The 19,647-nt window shown below is 36.9% G+C and overlaps 1 protein-coding gene across 1 annotated transcript in view; it reads left to right on the forward strand.

Annotated features, from left to right (window-relative positions):
* Positions 1-2,847: 2,847 nt before the first annotated feature.
* The window catches only part of LOC145643550 (uncharacterized), a 64,562-nt gene continuing 47,762 nt past the window's right edge, over positions 2,848-19,647 (forward strand). The window contains exons 1-3 of the mRNA XM_081695083.1: positions 2,848-2,893; positions 2,983-3,349; positions 3,547-3,742. Of these exons, the coding sequence (XP_081551209.1) occupies positions 2,848-2,893; positions 2,983-3,349; positions 3,547-3,742 (609 nt within the window). The remainder of the gene's footprint in view (positions 2,894-2,982; positions 3,350-3,546; positions 3,743-19,647) is intronic.

Raw genomic sequence — 19,647 nt, forward strand, 5'->3', positions numbered from 1 at the left:
ATATATATATATATATATATATATATATATATATATATATATAATGTACAGCTCCAGACAAAAATGAGACCACTCTGATTTTTTCTTAAATCAGCATCTCCACATGTACAGCATTCAAGTGTATGTTGAATTCCTTTTCAGACTCACCACATTCTACTTAATGAGATGCTAACAAAATCCTATTCTAAACCACTGCTGCTGTCATCACTATTCTCTTGTTATAGAACCAGCTGGATGAGAAAAGAAGTGCTAGGACTACCCAAAAAGTAATTGTACTCAAAATACAGCTACAGATCTCGCCAAAAGAGTTGAAAAGAAAGGTCCTTAATGAGGAAAAGAAGGGTTCAATTGTAGCTTTACTGTTAGAGGGATACAGTGAGTGTCAGCTTGTTTCTATCTTGAAAATTTCATAAATTATGGTTTATAAGAACTGGGTGAAGTAACAACCACATGGGACAACAACAGCTACAGACTTGCAGAGATCGAAAAAATGACTCTCTACTGACCATGATGATCACCACCTCAATCAAATGTCACTTAACAACCGTAAGATGACGTCAAGTGACCTACAAACAGAATGGCATGCAGCGGCTGGGCTGAGTTGCACAGTTTTGCAAAAGACCATAAGGATTGGACCATAGAGGACTGGAGTAAGGTCATCTTCTCTGATAAGTGCAATTTTCAGCTTTGTCCAACACCTGGCCATGTAATGGTTACACAGAGACCTGGAAAGGCCTACAAGACAGAGTGTTTTGCACACACTGTGAAATGTGGTGCACTGTGAAATTCGGTGATGATCTAGGGGTGTTTCAGCAAGGCTGGAATCGGGCAGATTTGTCTTTGTGAAGGACACATGAATCAAGCCACTTACAAAACTGCTGGAAGAAAACTTGCTTCCTTCTGCTCTGACAGTGTTCCCCAAATCTGATTGTGTTTTTTCAACAGGACAATGCTTCATGTCACACAGCCAGGTCAATCAAAGTGTGGATGAGGGACCACCAGATCAAGACCCTATCATGGCCAGCCCAATCTCCAGACCTGAACTGCACTGAAAACCTCTGTAATGTGATCAAGAGGAAGATGGATGGTCACAAGCCATCAAACAAAGCCAAGCTCCTGGAATTTCTGTGCCAAGAGTGGCGTAAAGTTACCCAACAGCAACGTGAAAGACTTGTTTAAAGCTTGCCAAGACGCACCAAATAATGATTTCTTGACTCATCCTATGTTGAAATATTAGTACTGTGTTGTTTATAAATGAATATGAGCTTGTTTTCTTTGCATTATTTCTGTAACTATTGCTATTTTGACCATTAGTTATTTTCATAAAAGAACATGCTCTAAAATACAATATTTTTATCTGCAATTTGAAAGAAATGTTGCCAGTATTTTATAGAATAAAACAAAAATGCTCAGCCTGGTCAAGCACATAGCCATCAATTGTAAAACTAAAAACTAAAGAAACTGATAATTTTGTAGTGGTCTGTTACTTTTTTTCCAGAGTTGTGTATATACACATCACTTCCCTTCTCCATGGGTCAACATAAAAGGGAAACAGCACTGAACATAAAAATAGCCTGCTTGCTGATGTGGTAAGTCACCTTTCTCAATTTTAACATTGACAATACATTTTTAGGCAAGACAGTTTAAAAAATGAATTCTGCATCAATCTCTCATTTTATTTTTGGTTTCACATTAAGATTTTTCTTATTGGTGTGGAGGGTTCTCCCACTCCCTCAAGGACGAGGTTGGCCTCTTCCTCTTCCAAATGCTTTGGAACTCCTTCAGCTGCTGCAAGAATACTACAGCTTCTGCTATCTCAGTAGATTTAATCAGAATCTATGCCACGACTCTTCCACCTAATAGAGAAGATTGCACTACAGATTTCCTGCCTGATTCTACAGTCTCCCCACAGTCAAGTTTGCCCATTGTTATGCTTAGGAAACAAGGCCATGGAGGAGTATGTAAGAGAAACACTGGCTCAGACTGTCCGAGTCCCCAGCATTCACCATATTCAGTGGAGTCAGTGACATTCTGTAGAACAAAAGACAGGAAGAGGCCATTCAGCACAATGTGAGACCATTTGAAGTGAATTACTGCTACACTGAAATACACGTGTTGCCAGACACATAATTTTCTATGGGTTTCCATAGCTGTATATATTTTATTACAATGAAACTTATGTATAGATTCAGTGCAATAAATATATGAAGAATTGCTGCACTTGATCTATAGCTGTTGGAGGTTGCTTTTGTCAACAGTTGTCACCTGATATGATGCATCTGAAATTGACAAGAAAATATACTAATATACTATACTTATTAAATACTAATAATTTAGTGAAATGGAAACAGAAAAATCACCAGAAAATGAGAGTGATTTAAAAAAATACAAATGCAGCTAGGTTTTTAAGGACATATATGACCCAGCCCCTCATTGTCATACAACCAATTAAACACTGTGATGTCAGTATCCTTTGAAGTTCTCACTAGTCATTATTCTGTGCAAATGAATACATGGGCAGAGTTAAAGGATTATTCCACCAAATCCTTATACAAAGAGCATGTAAGTGGAACAAATTTGTTTTGTGCATGCCTCTCTGAAAACAGATGCATCTCTTAAGTACTGGAATGATATGAATGGTGACCATCAGAATAATCAAGTATTTATGATTTTATGTGGATATTTTAAAAGTGAAATTACAGACTAAGGTTAAACTATTTAGAGGATCTGTCTTTGGATTCTACCACTCTATTAATATGATATTGTTGTTAAACACACTAGCATTAATTCACTTTCATAAACATATATTTCTACAAAAAATGTTTTTCTTCCAGACTTCATTGAAAAATGAGGTTCCTCTTCTTGATTATATACCTTTACTCAGACTGCTTTTGTAAGTTAGATTTTCTGTTTTAGTTTTTCATATGATTTCAGTGTCCTTTTCATTTAATTTTTATGCATATATTCTCTTTGCATTTTTAGATGCACAATGTCAGGTGGTGGTGGTTATGCAAAAGGACCCTCTAATAATGGCTGAACTTGGAGCCAATGTGACAATTCTTTGCAATTATTCCTCCAAATTTATGAATACAGTTTCATGGTACAAGCAGACTATCGGAATGAGACCACTACTAGTTGCAGACTTTCAGCGCTACTCAAAAGAAGCCACATTTTATAATGATTTTGACAAAAACCATTATATTGTACAAACTGAAGAAAGCAGTTGTGCTTTGAGCATTGTGAAAACAGAGCAGTCTGACTCAGCGACGTACTACTGTACTTTGGCTTTTATGAATATTATTACTTTTGGAGATGGAACCGTTTTGGTGATCAAAGATTCTGAATGTTAGTCACACTTTCAACCCAAATGCTAATGCAGAAATAAGAATTTTAATTGGATTTTATTGCAGATATTTATTATCAGACATTTTTGATCAAGGACGTTTTATTTGGTAATATTTTATGTTACACATTAGTTGATTACTTCTTTGTTAAAGTTATTTATTGCTTCTAATGCATTACTTTTTATGGTGCACATTATTCCAGCCACACACTTCTCCAGCAGCCTGTGTCAGAGCCAGTTCATCCAGGAAACTCTGTGACTCTGCATTGTACAGTCCTCACTGAGATCTGTGCTGGAGGACACAGCGTCTACTGGTTCAGACATGGTTCAGAAGAGTCTCAACCAGGAATTATTTATACTAATGGACACAGCAAGGGTCAGTGTCAGAAGAGCTCTGCGGCTGACTCTCCTACAGAGAGCTGTGTGTATGTTTTCACCATTCCACAGTCACTCTTCATACTTTGCCACAAGCATCAAATGAAAGTATTTCTGCACCAGTCAAATAAAAATATAAAAGGTGGACTTAGATCACTTAAGAAAAGTAGCCAACAATGGTTGTTTATATGTGTGGTTAGTTGTGCAGGTCAGTGAATCAGAAATAATCAGAATAAGAAGTATGCCCTGAGAGCAAAATCAAACTTCCTAAATGCAGACATGTAGAAAAACAGTATTTTCTGTTAAAATCTGTATCTTAACTGAACTTTTTTTTAGAACCCAAAATGGAGACATGGAAATTCCCTGTCTTAGCACTTGCATCATCAAATATCATAACTGTAACTGTGGTTATAATGCTCATCAGAATGTTACAAAAGTATCAACAAAAAGGTATGGATTTGTCAAGTTTTCTTATATATTTGAACATAAATATCCAGTATCTCTAAATGTGACATTACAGTTAATTATACTTTCTGATTATTTTCAAGACTCTTTAACTGCTCAAACAATACAAGTGAATCAGGTAAGTATTAATTTCTGAATTGCCACAGAATTAAATTGATGTTTTTCAAATCTCTCAATCAATAAACCTACTTTAGAAAAATGGTCTCTCACTGTATGACACAGAATGTTCATTTGAAAGCTGACAACTAAACTTTTGTGTTGTTATGAATTTTATTTTTATTTTATTGCTCTTGCAGGTTGATGAGAAGGATTCCTTGAATTATGCTGCTTTAAGTTTTTCTCCTGATCCAGCATCTTCAAAAAAATCAAGAGCAAAGCCCATTAAAGACAAATCTGTGTATGCACAAGTCAGACTGTGAAAACTGTAGGTTTGATTTTCCTTAAAAGTAAGCATGTAAATACACCAGTTACAAATCTGGTCCAAATACACTTGTATTGGAAACATAAAATCCCTTACAATAAAAATGTTTTTATTGCAGCTTAATTTTTAGAGTTCACAAGTCAGTATATAAATATGTTGATTCAGCATATGTATCACTCTCACTAATTTCCCCAGGTCTTTGCTTTATGTTTGTGTGTGTGTATTCTCATTGATATGAAACCAACATAAAAACAGTTTCAAAACATTTTAAATACTCACTAGCCACTTAGTTTTCAAGTTTTACAGTGTTTATCCATTGTGTTGTCTTAAGGGTCAAAAATGACCCGCCACCACATTTAACTGCAGAGAAAACCCCTTTAATGATCTTTTTTCAACATGAAATTTGATGACTTTTCCTACAGTGTCTCCAAGATTGCAAGAAGTGAAAAATATTGTTGTTTATATTTCCATGAAAGCTGTACACCTCCAGGGTACAAAGATTGTTTTAGGGTCAATCATTTATATTTCACAAAAAACACAAAATCACACAAGCATGTTCACACGCACACACACACACACACACACACACACACACACACACACACACACACACACACACATACACAATGAGAAATTGAAATTATGTGCTACTGATAGAACTAAAGTAGATTGGGGGTTTAAAACTCAATTCAGATATTTTATTTTAGGGGTTTAGTAAAGGCGGGTCATTTTTGACCCTTAGGACATGGTGTGTATACAGAATATTAAGACAACACGAGGGTTAAAATGATGTTTAAATAGCAAGATATAAAATATAACTTCAATGTCTTGATAGAACATCATGCTTCTGTTTTAATATAATCTGTGTAGAAACAGGATGTACTACTGTCAGATCGAGTGTGTGACATGTGCAGGGAGGGAACGAGATGCAAGCCCACATTCAGAATGTCTATATTCTCCATAATACAACAAACACAAAGCAAAGGAGTGAATGAAAAAATAAGCAAAGCACTTGCATAAACTCTCAAGGCACTGGGCCACAGTTGATTAACCATTCCTGTGGGCTTGAATAGAGAGAGACCAAAATGTAAATGAGGGACAGGTGCATGTAATCAATAATTAGGAGACTGCGGAAGGTATGGTGTGTGTGGGAGTGTGTGTGGCTGTTGGCATGTCCCTCGGGCTGGATGCCTGGTGCACTATGACAAAGTGAACAATGGAGTGATTTGCACATAAGTATAAAACTATAACAGTATTAATGATCAATATTGATCTGAAGTCAGCATAAAATGCACCAGCAATAGTGTTTTCCTTAGATATGTCAATTGAACTCTCTCCACACCAAATTGCTGATTGCATGTCCTGTAATGTTTCCAATTAATTTCTCATTACTTAATAAGCGTAGAACAGTTTTCCCCATTCTAGACCTTGGAAACCCCCCCAAAAGGCCACATTTTAGTCCTGTCCCAGTTCACAATAAAGTCAAAGACAAATGTATTTATATAAGACATTTGTCAACATGTCACAAAGCTGGGTCTGGATACCTAATGAGAAAGCCAGAGGCAACACTGGGAAGCAAAAACTCCCTGGGCTGAATTAAGGAAGAAACCTTGGGAGGACCAAGACTCAAGGGAGCCCAGCCAAACATAGTCGATGGAGCATTAGTTATACCAGTGGCTCTGTGGGTGGGATGTTTCTGACATGCAACGTCAGTTCATCGACTGGCTAATTTAGTTCATCTATAGGTGGGGCTTAATTTTTTTTAGATGCTTTCTACTAGTCTAGGGGTGATGGTCACCATCTTTAGGAAAGGGATGATAGCCAACCACTTGAAGCTCAACCCCAGTAAAACTGAGCTTGTGTACATCCCAGGTACTCCCAACCCTTACCATCCCAGGTACTCCCAACCCTTACTCACAGTGTCTTTTGAGAACTCCATGCTATCACCATCTGAAGCTGCCTGTAGCATGGGCATAACTTTGGACAACCAGTTGTCATTCTCAACTCATGTTTCAAATCTAACCTGGTCTTACAGATTTCTCCTTTGTAACATACAAAGGATTCGGCCCTTTCTCTCACAGGAAGCTATGCAGGTGCTTGTGCAGTCTCTTGTGAAATCAAAGATAGACTACTGCAACTCACTACTTGCTGGTCTGCCTCCAAGAGCCATCAGTCCTCTACAACTTGTCCAGAATGCAGCAGCTGGTCTTCAATCTTCCAAAGTTCACACGTTACTCTGCTGCTGCGCTCCCTTCATTGGCTTCCAGTAGCTGCATATATCAGATTTAAAACTTTGATGTTTGCCTACAAAGCCAAAAATGGACCAGCCCCTCCATACATGAGGTCAATGGTCAAAGCCCGATCTGTACCTCAAGTCTTTCGAACCTCAAGTATTGCTCGGCTTGAAATACCTTGCTTCAGGTCTCATGGATGACAAGCATCGAGACTATTTTCTGTCCTGGCTCCAAGATGGTGGAATGAACTGCCACTTGCTGTCCAGACAGCATAGTCCCTTGCAGTCTTCAAACACAGACTGAAAACCCATTTATTCATGGAATATTTAAATGACAACTGACCCTGCTCCCATATTGAATGACTAAATTAGTACTTATTGTAGGGTATTGTTTATTACACTGACGTTGTTTAACAAACTCTAGCACTTTTTGTTAATTACACTTATCATTGTTTAAGAGAGACCTTGTGTATTTTGTACTTCTAGGTATCAGCAATGATCCCTGTATTCTACAGTATTCTAGATCATTTGTATATTAAACTCTAACCTGCTGCACTGGCTAGGATGTATTCTATGAGTAAATGAAAAAACACTTTTGTAAGTTTCTCTGGATAAGAGCATCTGCTAAATGCCATAAATGTAAATGTAATGGCATAGATTCAACAAAGTGCTGGAAACATTCCTCAGAGACTTTGGTCCATATTGACATGACAGCATCATACAGCTGCGTATCCATGATGCGACTCTTCTGTTCCACCACATCCCAAAGGTGATCTATTACATTGGGACTTGGTAGCTGTGGAGGCCATTTGAATAAGTGACCTCACAGTTATGTTCAAGTAACCAGTTTGAAATATTTTGAGCTTTGTGACATGGCATGTTATCCTGCTTGAAGTAATCATCAGAAGATAGGTACCCTTTTATCATAAAGGGATGTCCATGGTTAAAATTATGCTCAATTGGTCTTAAGGTGCCATAAGAGTTCATCCTAAGTCTGAACTGTTGATACGAGGCAGGATGGATCCATGCTTTTATGTTTACACAAAATTCTGACCCTACTATCCGAATGTAACCGCAGAAATTGGGACTTATCAAATCAGGCAATGTTTTTTCCAATCTTATATTTTATAACTTTGGTGAGCCCATGTGAATTATAACCTCAGTTGTTTGTTCTTATCTGACAGTATTGGTACCCAGTGTGGTCTTCTGCTGCTGTAGCCAATCTGTTTGACATGTGCATTCATAGATGCTCTTCTACATACCTCATTGTACCGAGTGGTTATTTGAGTTACTGTTGCCTTTCTATAACCTCAACCCAGTCTGCCATTCTCCTCTGTTCTCTTGCATCAATAAGGCATTTTGTTTCCAAGAGAACTGTGGCTCATTGGATATTTTCTCTTTTTTGGATCATTCTCTGTAAACCCTAGAGATGGTTGTGTGTGAAATTTCCAGTAAGTCAGCAATTTCTGAAATGCTTAGACCAGCCTATCTAGTACCAACAACTTTGCCATATTCAAAATCACTTAAATCACCTTTCTTCCCCATTCTGATGCTTGGTTTGAACTTCAGCATGTCATCTTGACCATGTCTACATGCCTAAATGCATTAAATTGCTGCTTTGTGATTGTCTGATTACATATTTGCATTAACAAGCAGTTGAACAGGTGTAACTAATAATGTAATTGGTCTATATGGTTTTGTGGATCTGAAGAAGGCGTATGTCTATGTGTCAAATTATGCTCTGTGGGAGGTGTTTTGGGAGTACAGGGTGTCTGGGTCACTGATGTAGTCCATTTGATTTTTCTACTTTCACGGTGTCATTTGTTACACATTCTCAGCATTAAGCCTGTGTTGTATTTCTGGTTCCCTTGTATGAAGGTCTTCAGTACCCTCTTGAGTTGTTTGCAGATCATTGTGGAGCACTCAGTATAACTGCAATTCCTCCACATTGAGCGAAGTTAGTCAAGATCATTTGAGAATCTATTAAGGATTCAGTGGTCACCTCCCACTGAAGATATACCAGACATGGCCACCTGGAAGGAGGTCTTCATGTAGACCCTGGACCCCTGGCATTAAATTCTTTGGCAGGCCCAGGTGTTCCTAGGGATCCTCTAGGAGTAGATGGAGGCACATGGCACATGGAGTAGATGGCTGAAGACACATGGGGTTCTCTGCTCACCAGATTTCCTCTGCAACTCTGAAATAATTTAAGTGTAGAAGAAGATGAATATTGATTAGATGAAGATTAAAATATCAGAAAGTTGTGAAATGTTTCTACTTCACACACAATACACACACATTTTGCAGGCTAATTTTAAGTGAATGTCTTTGATCCAAACTAATGATTGTCATACATACACATATACTGTAATGAAGCAGGATCAGCCAGATGCTTTCAAATAATAGAGGGTGAGATTTTAATGACGGGTGGATAATCCAAAAACATAGTTTTAATGAGAGACATATAAGATAGAAACAGACAAGCCAAGGTCAAACGAGAAGAGTATATTTACCAAACCAAAAGAACACTGGGAGCAGGGTCAAAGACATTCTGGATGAAAACCAATAAAAACAATCCAAAGAGCAAACAAATGCAAATTGGCAGAATGCATTAACAGAGTCAAGGAAAACAAAATGAGTCAATACACAAATGGGAACAATACACAAAGAAAAAAATTCTGATAACAAGGCAACAGGTTGCAATGTCAATGAACAAACCCAGATTTATTATACATATAAATGAGGAGCAGGTGGAACCAATCAGTACTCCAGAGAAGATCATGCTGAGAACATCATCTGATTCGGTGATTGCTGGGTGTGGAGATCCTCAAGACTTTCATGGAGATTCTTGGAAATGGTATGGGCCCTGAGTGCTATGCTTGTTGGCTTGGGCTACAGGGCTGGAGGGCTGTGTGACTGTCACATATACACCATATTGTCGGATCAGAGATTTTATCTTGTTGCAGCATATACAATATTTGAAACCACTTCCCTTCCCTTTGTCCTCTTCCCATTCCTTTTTGAAAATGTTAATGAGGAATAGTTCAGTACTCCTGGATCTTCCACCTACATGAAAATTGGTAATGGAAAATTAAAATTAGCATGAAAATTAAGAAATTAAAATGAGCATAAAATAACACACACTCCAATGTACAGGCAAAGGTGCAGGCATGTGTGGCTGAACTGGCAATGCTAATTGTCATATGTTGTCTGCAAATTGCCAGCCAACTTCTCTAAGGGCCACATCTACCACAGGAAATGTTTTGATGATTTGTCTTTGGTCCTGGACCATTTGTTTTATACCTTTTGGATGCTGTCTTTACAGTTTTTCAAATTTCAGAAAATTCTCAGTATGCTCAACACATACAAAGCATGTGTGGAATTGGAATTGCTGTTGCATCTGTAGTTATAAATATATAAATGATAAGGGAGGGCCCATATCTTATATAAGGTCAGGGTTTCCATTTGTTTGATTACTGTGTGTATTTGCATTAAGCCAGGTTTACACTGTCTGATTTCATCGGTTTTATAAGTGTGTTACATGTCAGACTGTACAAGATCATGCCAGTAAAAACTTTTCTATGCCAAACAGTGTGATATTGTTTTTGAAGTTTGTAACACGTGGAGTTAGGGCTATTTAAGTTGCACTCCAACCCAGATGAGCAGGGCTTTGGGACAGGTAGAGAGAAGCCTATGAAGCACGTGGTGGAGCTGGACTCACTCAGTTAATATAAACCTGTTGGTTTATTCACCCCGTGACATAGGCTCGCACCTGGAGTATAGTAGACAGCTCATACATGAGTTGTAAACATATCCAAAGCTCGTAATGTGTTAATAAAGAAATAAACAATAACAATGAAGAGCTGGGTCCAGCAATATCTGCCATGTACAGTATAAAACCAAAAACTCTTCTGCGTGGCCTACGTGCAAACGCCTTTTACGAAAAACGTAACTTAAGGAGACAGTACGCAATTAACTGACCGTTACAAGCTGACTATATAAAAAGGTTCACTAATGATAGATTAAATTAAATGAAATTACTTCATTCAGCATACATCATCAATGAGCCCACTATAGCCAGTATTTTAGTTGACCCATGGGTTTCATGTCTCCTAATGACATCCTCTCTTTGGTGGCTTGTAGATTAGGAGCAGTCTCACTCTGATTTTCTAAATTTCTGACACTACCACAACTGAAAAGTCATCACACAAAAGTCTCAGAAGCACTAAATTGGCCAAAACGGAGTATGTCACACTATGCATTATATGTCCAACAATCTTAACTCACAACCAAAGATTTTCATACACCATGCATGATTTGGCTTACAACAATATAAAATCATGTTGTATGCAGTGGGAAGTCAGCCTTATACACATCTATATAAAGTCTATATACAAAGTACCTGTGTCACGGTAGCCTGGTCCCCTACCGGGAGGGACACACCCACTCCAGACAGGGACCTGCCCCACTCTCAGTCACCTGTCTTTTAAAAGGAGACACCTGCTCCTCATTCTATATCTCCCTATTTATTCTTGTACAGGTTCGGAGAGAAAATGCTGCACATTAGCGGACGAGACCACGAGTGCCCTTCGGTGCAACGATACTCTGCTCCAGGAGATTTAACAAGACTTCTCTTAGTGTTTGTTCAAATTATATGGAGAATAAAGAACATATCAGTTCAACCTTGCCTCTCGCTTCCTCTGTGCTGCCTACGTCACAACCTATAGCTAAATTACTGATTAGATTTACTCTTGACTACAGCAACAGTTAATTCACCATTTTTGAAATTGTGGTAGAGTGGCATTGTTGAAAGCCTTTATTTTTGCAGGATCATTACTTTTTAGGCTAAAATTTCAACTCTGTGTGATTGCACAAAAAAAAAAAAGCATGCATACTGAGGTAATTGGTTGGCAAGAAAACTCTTGCTGTGAAACACTGGTTACCTTACTTCAATACCTGTGTATTAGAGCTACTGTGCTACTACAGTAAAACTACATGGTTACAGGTGAACACAATGTTGCAGATGGATTACATTACTACATTACTATTGATGCAACTGCTGTACAATACCTGTGTCTAGTAACATCACATAACAATCTGGATTAAAATCAACAAATTAACTAGTACAAGTGGGATCTTGTACTATGAAATTGAAGACTGATTTAACTGGACTTGTGTTATTATTTTTGGTGCAAATGAAACAGAAGCACAAAACCCACAAGTGTTTGAATATGCAAGTATACACTGCAATGTCAATTTGTAACCAGTTTTACCTCTACATGGTGACAGTGGGCTTGGACAGGAGCATCTGAAAGGAAACAAGAAATAAACGTGTTTTTAGCCAAAGACAGCAGAATTTTGTGTGAGATAAAAGCCTGATTGCAGTTTCTTTGACATTAAATTATCTATGAATTCTGTAAAGCTTATTATTGTAACATGTATAAGCTGTCATTCTTGAGTTTACCTTGGGCCTGCTTGCTTTTCTTTTTTAGCCTGAGCAGGAGCAGTACCAGCAGGGCCATGATGAAAATGATGATTCCACTCAAGAGCAGTGTTAGTTTGAAAAAGATGTCATCAACACCATGATCCTGTGTAGTTATAGGCATATCATCATGACCAATTTAAAAAGGTATCATAATGAAAAATCATCACATGCATTACTACAGGTACTCAGGACAGTAGGTATTTGACAAATCGTAAAACAAAACCACATAATACAGTATACAGTAGAGGCATAGATCATATAGACGATCATAGATCAAAGAATATTTCTGAATAAATATTTTTAATCATGCAATATTACCTTTAATATCTAAATGTGATTCATTATAGAATTCCATGTGATCCCATGAAAAAGCTCCATAATAATAAAGGCCAGAGTCAGAAGAATCCACTTTCATGATTTTCAAGGATGAGCTTTTGTTTTTCGGAGTCATTTTAAAATGACAACAAAATGTTGTTTCATAGCTATAATAATTAGTTTCAATACAAAGTGGGAGAGAACCATTGGTTTGATTGAACCAGGCTAGATAACTTGGTTCTCTTAAAATGTTGGCAAAGGTAAAAGTTGCATTTTGTCCAATATTCACCATAAGTGCAAAGGTCTGAGCTGTCCATTTAAGGATGAAGCCTGAAAGCCATAAAGAATTACAATGAAAACAGATACTTTGATAATTTTGTAATCATCTTCTATCAATTTGTCGTTGATAATATTTAATATCATACTTTATCAGCCAGGGCAAAGCTGACAATTAAGAAGAAGTTCAGGCTAAAGACATGATTATACAACACAAAAAAGAATAATTCTATACAGATTGTTACTAATTTTTTACTTATTTTTTTACTTAATACATTTTCAATGACAGTAAATGACAGTAAATAATAAGAAAAATACTGTAGAATAAGATAAGAATAAGAAATACACATATTTCACATACACACAAATTCTACTGAGCACAAGTACACATGATGGAAGGAGAAGCATATGTGAGCTGTGGTTTGCAAGTTTCTACATCAGCATTAGACAATCAAACTGTTTTACTATTTTCGAGAGGCGTGATTTTTGTATCAGACGTGCAGAAAGAGATCTGTTTACAAGCAGTTGATGTTTCTTAGCTGTACTGTGATAGTTTTACATTAGTGCTAGACTTTAATGCAGGCAAACTAGGTGTAGGTATCCAATTTATGACCTCCTATGCTTCAGGTCCTGTTATAAATCGACACTAAAAAACAGCTGGCCAGATACTCGCTCATCAATTGCCAATCAAGTCATTCAAATAATCAATGATGTTCAAGACTCAAAAAGCATGGACATGCATAAAATTTAAAATATTGGAATATTTCACTGGATTATATTTTAAAACTTAGCATGAACCTTCTATAGGCCTGGGGACAGCTGCTGGGCTGGACAAAGACTTCTTGGCTATGGAGACAGCTTTAGTAATCAAATATATGAAAAGTGGTAAATTGCAGTGACCACATAGATCACCCCCCTCACCTTTGTTGCTATCAGTCTTTGAAAAATAATTTTCATCAAAATCCCTAAAAATCAAAATCCCATCAAACAAGTACTACGTAGGATTATCTCTTTAATCCTCAATAAATTAAAAAACCCTCTTGAGTGAACCTCATACCATCGAATTCTAAACACTGGTGCTAAAATCCTTGATAGAATTCTGATAAATTGTTCGGAGGGGGTTCTTCCCATCATCATATCACCAGATCAAACAGGTTTTTGTAATGGAGCAGGAGGGTTGATCGGGTGAAGCACCCTGAGAGACTGTGCCCCTGGTGAACACCCTAGCAGAGTAGGAACTCTTAGATGGACTCAAATGCAGATGAGGTGGAACAAGGATGAGCAATGGAAAAAAGAAGGACAACTGAAGAGGAAACAAGCCAACTAGGACAAGATTTGAACCAGAGTAGTGTGGTGCAAAACACATGGTGCTACCTGCTACACTCCTGTGAAGGTGAGGGGGGGGGACTTGGGCATAAACAACATAGGTAGAGAGTGAGGGGAGTGTTTGGTGGTAATGAAGGGAGGACAGGAGTTGTGGGCTCACCCAAACAGATGAGATTTATGAGTATCAAAGGCCGCAACTTCTTCTAAAGAGAAACAGACGAAAGATGAAAATCTTCATTTTCTAAATTTAATTATTTTATATAAAGTTTTATTTGGAACTAAAAAACATCCCAAATTAAAAGAGGTATATTGATCCTTGTATGATGAGACAGATGGCACTCTCATATTTCCAGTATTATTTCTGGGCAGTGTAAAGTTGAATGGTTAGCAGGCGGATGCCAAGTGCGGAGAAGAGCAAGTTTTATTATGGGCAAATCCATATTGAGAGTCGTTAGTCCAGAGTTTCTACAGCATGCTTATTGTGTACTAACCTGCCATTCACAAAGTCTTTGCACTTATTCAAAAACTGGAAGGGTAGAAAATCTGTTTTATTTAAGGGTTTGTGGCAAATAGCACCAACTGCAAACAGTCACATTGTTCCATCAGTCATAGATGAGGCATTTGCTGTCTGGTCTAGAAGAGGTGTAATCTCACTCTTTGATGTCTACTGACTACTATATATGCAAGCAATTCTGTTAGGCTATTTAAAAATTCTATACTGGTCTGCACTGGTCTAACGTTAGACTTTCTAATGCTATCATAGACCCGACATGTAAACAATGTAGGCAGGTCTAGCCTCTCTGCTGCACATGTTTAAGAAATGTCTTACACATTCTAACAAATTTCATGTCCTATGCATTCAAATTATCGTTGAGACCTTCTCTAGGATATCTGAAAAAGTAGAAGAGCCATCCCCATTCATTACATTATTTGAGGTGGTCTGGCAGACACCCAAACTGTCATGCTGGCTTTCTTCTTTCTCCTGCCAGGATATTGATTTTGTTTAAATTGAGAGATGGAATTAGTTGTATGGTCACATATTTTAGTGGGTTAGATCAACTTCATTTGCTGACTGCGGTGAACCAAAGGTTATGATATGCTCCTGAATTCAGACTGAGCATGAAATGTGAAACTAAATGAAATCTCTGGTTCACTTTATTTGTGTATTTTATTTTTATGATGTCTTTTCAAGACCACAAACTATCCCCCTCTTTTTGGAGAGACAGTAAACCTTTTGAGAACAAATCTACTGAGAACTCTATATAAAATATTTTTTAAAAACATTAACAAACAAACAAGCAAGCAAACAAATATGTGCACACAGCATTATAAAGTTCTGATAGCATTTGAAGGCCTTTTTGGTCCGAGACAGACAATCAGATAAGGCCTGAAGCCTTGTATACTTTTACCAGAAGCTACGAGCTTCTGGGTCAAATGACAGCAGCACATGACTATAGAATTTGGCAGGGAGAGTGGCATAACTGAAAACTAGGTGACAGAATGCAGCTTGGTTTCCTGCAGAGTGAGGGACAGGAAGAATGAGACTGAGGCATTTGTAATCTACTCCTGCACAAGAGTGACTCCTGAATACCATCTAAAGTTCACTGAACATGCACATGATTTACACAACACGTTCATAATGGAGGATCATTTTCTGCCACATGCTATAATAATACAAATGGAGTTGCTTGCTTTTATGGTATTTTTCTATGCTCCATTTCTCCAGTCTGGCTTTTTGTTCCTGCTGCATGTTGTTTGCAGAATAACACCTGTAAGCTATGTGCTTAAAAACACAAGCAAACAAAAACCTCTTGACACTTCTATGCCATGGATAGAAAATAAAACTACAAATTTTCTCATTTAATTCATCATGACTTGCAAAACCTCTATTTGCACAAACAAAGCATGGGGGAGTGTATTTCTTATTGACTACAATTGTCATTTTAAAGAGTATTTTTTTACTCTTTAAAATTATTAAAAGTATATTTTAGGTTTTATATATAAAGAGTATTTAGACTATTTTACATTTGCCTTTTGTCAGATTATATATATATATATATATATATATTCTGTTTGTGAGACTAAGTATTTTTATTTTCAAGATCAATTAGATAGAGCCGGAGGTTTTGTTGTTTAGACAAACCACAAGCTCCTGTTTAAATGACAGCAGCAAATGCTCCTATAAGGAGCTGGTGTAAGTGGAACAAAACTGAAAAAGGGGGTGTCAGAGAGTGGCCCATCACTTCCTGTTGAATGATAGACAGGAAGAAGCTGTTCATTGTCCACAAGAACCGCTGAGCTGAACAACAGCGGACCAGTAGATTTATTGAAGATGTTTACCAGTAACCAGTCATCAGTCAATAACTACATTATATTTAAATGTTGATTTTCACAATTGTTTTGACAGTTATGATAAAAACAGGCCTTGTTATCAATATTATTCTTTTAGTGAAAGTAACTTTATTTGTTGTTTGGGATTTTTTTTTAAATATTATATTTGTCACCATACTAAAATACATGTTAGCATGCTTAAGTATGTTTTTAACTGTCTTACTTTAAAAGTTAATAGTATTCCCATTTGGAGAGAATTGCTATCATTTTACTATACAAGTGTCACGGAACGCTCGCCTCCCGCGAGTCACGTGGTTTGGCCAGCCACGTGCAGTAGGAGGACTTTCGTTTGTGGCCACGCCTGCACACACCTGCACCTCGTTTTGTCTGTGTGTATTTAAACTCACGTCAGGGTGTGCGGCGTGGTTGGTTATTTTAGATGTAATGTCTAAATTTAACACGTTTGTTAGATGTATCCTTGTGTATTGTGTTCGTTTAACGTCAATCGTTTCTTGTTCATGTTTATCGTTTGTAATGCGTGAGTGCTGCTGTCATTTATGTTATTAAATGGTCGTCCCTGTCGAGGAAGTCTGTGCGTCCTGCCTCGCGCCCTGCGGCACTGGGGCCGACACACGTTACAAGAAGTATAATTTTTTGCTTTTACATCTACAACTTTTTGCTGCATGGATAATAAAAGAACATTTAAAAGCAAGTATTTTTTGTGCATTTTACTTTTGTACAATCAACAGGAATTATAAATACTATGGCTACTTTTTTAGTTAGTTCTTTTTGATTGATATCTCCACATACACATCAGTACATGACTTGTGTACTTTCTCAACCCTTATTATTATTATTAGTAGTAGTATTAGTGCCATCATCATAATAATCTCTCCACTGTTTAATTCATCCAGCTAAAATGTTGCATGTAATTGCACATACAGAGCAAAGGCCCAGGCTGCAGATGTGCATTTGTATGGCTAGACATGCAGGTTTGCATGAGAGGGCCCCTTGGTTTGAGTGTTTCCACCCACAAAATTCACCAGGCCTGACCTTTTTCACACCCTGTGCTGCAGCACAAAGTGCACTTTGCTTCTCTTTCCATAATCACTGAAATATAAAATATAAAATGACTTGTTTACTCCAACTAAATCAAAAACAACTAAAAGGAGAAGCCTGATGCTTTTTGTTTTGCATTTAGAGTTTATCCATACTCAACACTGTTTTGGTAGCTTGTTTTTTTTAGAGTTGGCTTTCAAATATTTTATTTGTTTGGAACCTTCACACATGTTTGTACCTAAAATATTACTGCTAAATATAGCATTTTTACTGCTAAATTTACTGCTAAATTTAGCATATGTCATTGTAACAAACTATTATATCATTATTTCATATCTTTATGACCTTTTAATCCATTTGTATCACATTAAAAAAAATATTTTTGTAAACATATTGAAGAGAGAAAAGTAGTCAAGGTGTGGGAGGGCAGGCTTGACTGATATAGGTTTATAGAGCTCTCACCAAACACCACTCCCTGCTGGTGACAGCAGGAAAAAATAGGGTAGCTGAGCACCACACAAACAAAAAATCCACAGTGAAAAATCTATTAAGATGAAAGTTTAAAAGCTTTTCTTAACTTTAGGAAAAGCTTAGGTGAATTCCAATAAGTTTGTCAGTTCACAGAGTGTTTTAATACACAGTCTTTAAGTGGTGAACTCGTACCTATGCTTCCTGTTTGGACTTATTCCAGTATCTTGAGTTAACTCGACTGTGAACTGTGAGTAAGTGTGAACTGTAATGGAAAGACAAGAGAGATAAACATCTCTGTGGTATAGGATCTGCAGAGAGCCTCTCACAAAGCATTAAAACAAGGAAATAAACACATGTTTGTATATTTAAACTTTAGTTATCCTAATTTGGTGTACAGAGGCAAGGCAAGTCAAGGTGAATTTATTTGTATAGCACTTCACACAGGGGGACAATTTAAAGCATAGGCCTACTATATAATTGGACTATAATGAAATTATGTTTATATTTGCTTGGTGCCAAACAATTTTAAGAACTGTCTCTAATAAAATGCATCATTATGACAATTCTCACTAAATTCTACTAAATATTTCTAAATTGTAACAAATTATGTCACACAAAAGTTTTCCAATATATGAAAGCAAAATGAAAAGTTCACTAAATCTTTTTTTATGAGGACACGAATTTATTAGAATTGTGCTCCATAGCTTGTTTTTTTTAAATTATTTATTTATTTATTTTTTTATTATTGTTCACCACAGCTTCACAGGAGGGAATTTCAGGACCATGGACAGGGACATGCAAACCTTATTCCTGCACAGGAATGAAACCTGGATTGTAGATGCCTTTCACTCAGTGAATATACAGAAAAAATATTTACACAATAGATTCATAATTCCAGATCTTTTTCCTAGTTCTTCCTGTCATTATGTCAAGGTGAGTGTGTCACACCACCTTTGACAAAAACAACAAAAACATACAAAAAAAAATAATAATAAAAATACAAAAACAAATGCAGTCCATGCACTGACATAAAAGCATCCACAGCACATGTTACTATATATTATTTAAGATAAATGGAACAATAAAAAATATTGCTTGTCATCCATACAGCACAGGCAAGATCTGAAATTCACATATTAAACGGTGATTCTTTTTTGTTTTTAAGGTAAACCAGTGTGTCAATGACAGAGGATCAGATAAAGTTTGAGGTCTTGCTTACACATAATACAGAAACCACAAGCTGTTGGTCAAATAACAGCAGCAAATGCCCTTATAAGGTGAAGGTGTGAGTGGAGTATAACAGAAAAGGAGATGTCAGAAAGTGACCCTTCATTTCCTGTTGAGTAAGAGACAGGAAGAAGCTGTTCAGTGCACAGTGAGACCTGGTGAGGTGAACTACAGTTGACCAGCATATATTTTCAGATTTCTAAATGATACATAACCAAAGAATAACATTTTTAATGGTCATCAACATAAAACACTCTTAAGTTGACTGATTTATGTGGTCATCTCAAATAAAATATATATTTTTAATTCTGTTATAAAAC

This window comes from Electrophorus electricus, chromosome 13 (assembly GCF_041902795.1).
Source record: "Electrophorus electricus isolate QZ-2024a chromosome 13, ASM4190279v1, whole genome shotgun sequence".
Taxonomy (NCBI): Eukaryota; Metazoa; Chordata; class Actinopteri; order Gymnotiformes; family Gymnotidae; genus Electrophorus; species Electrophorus electricus.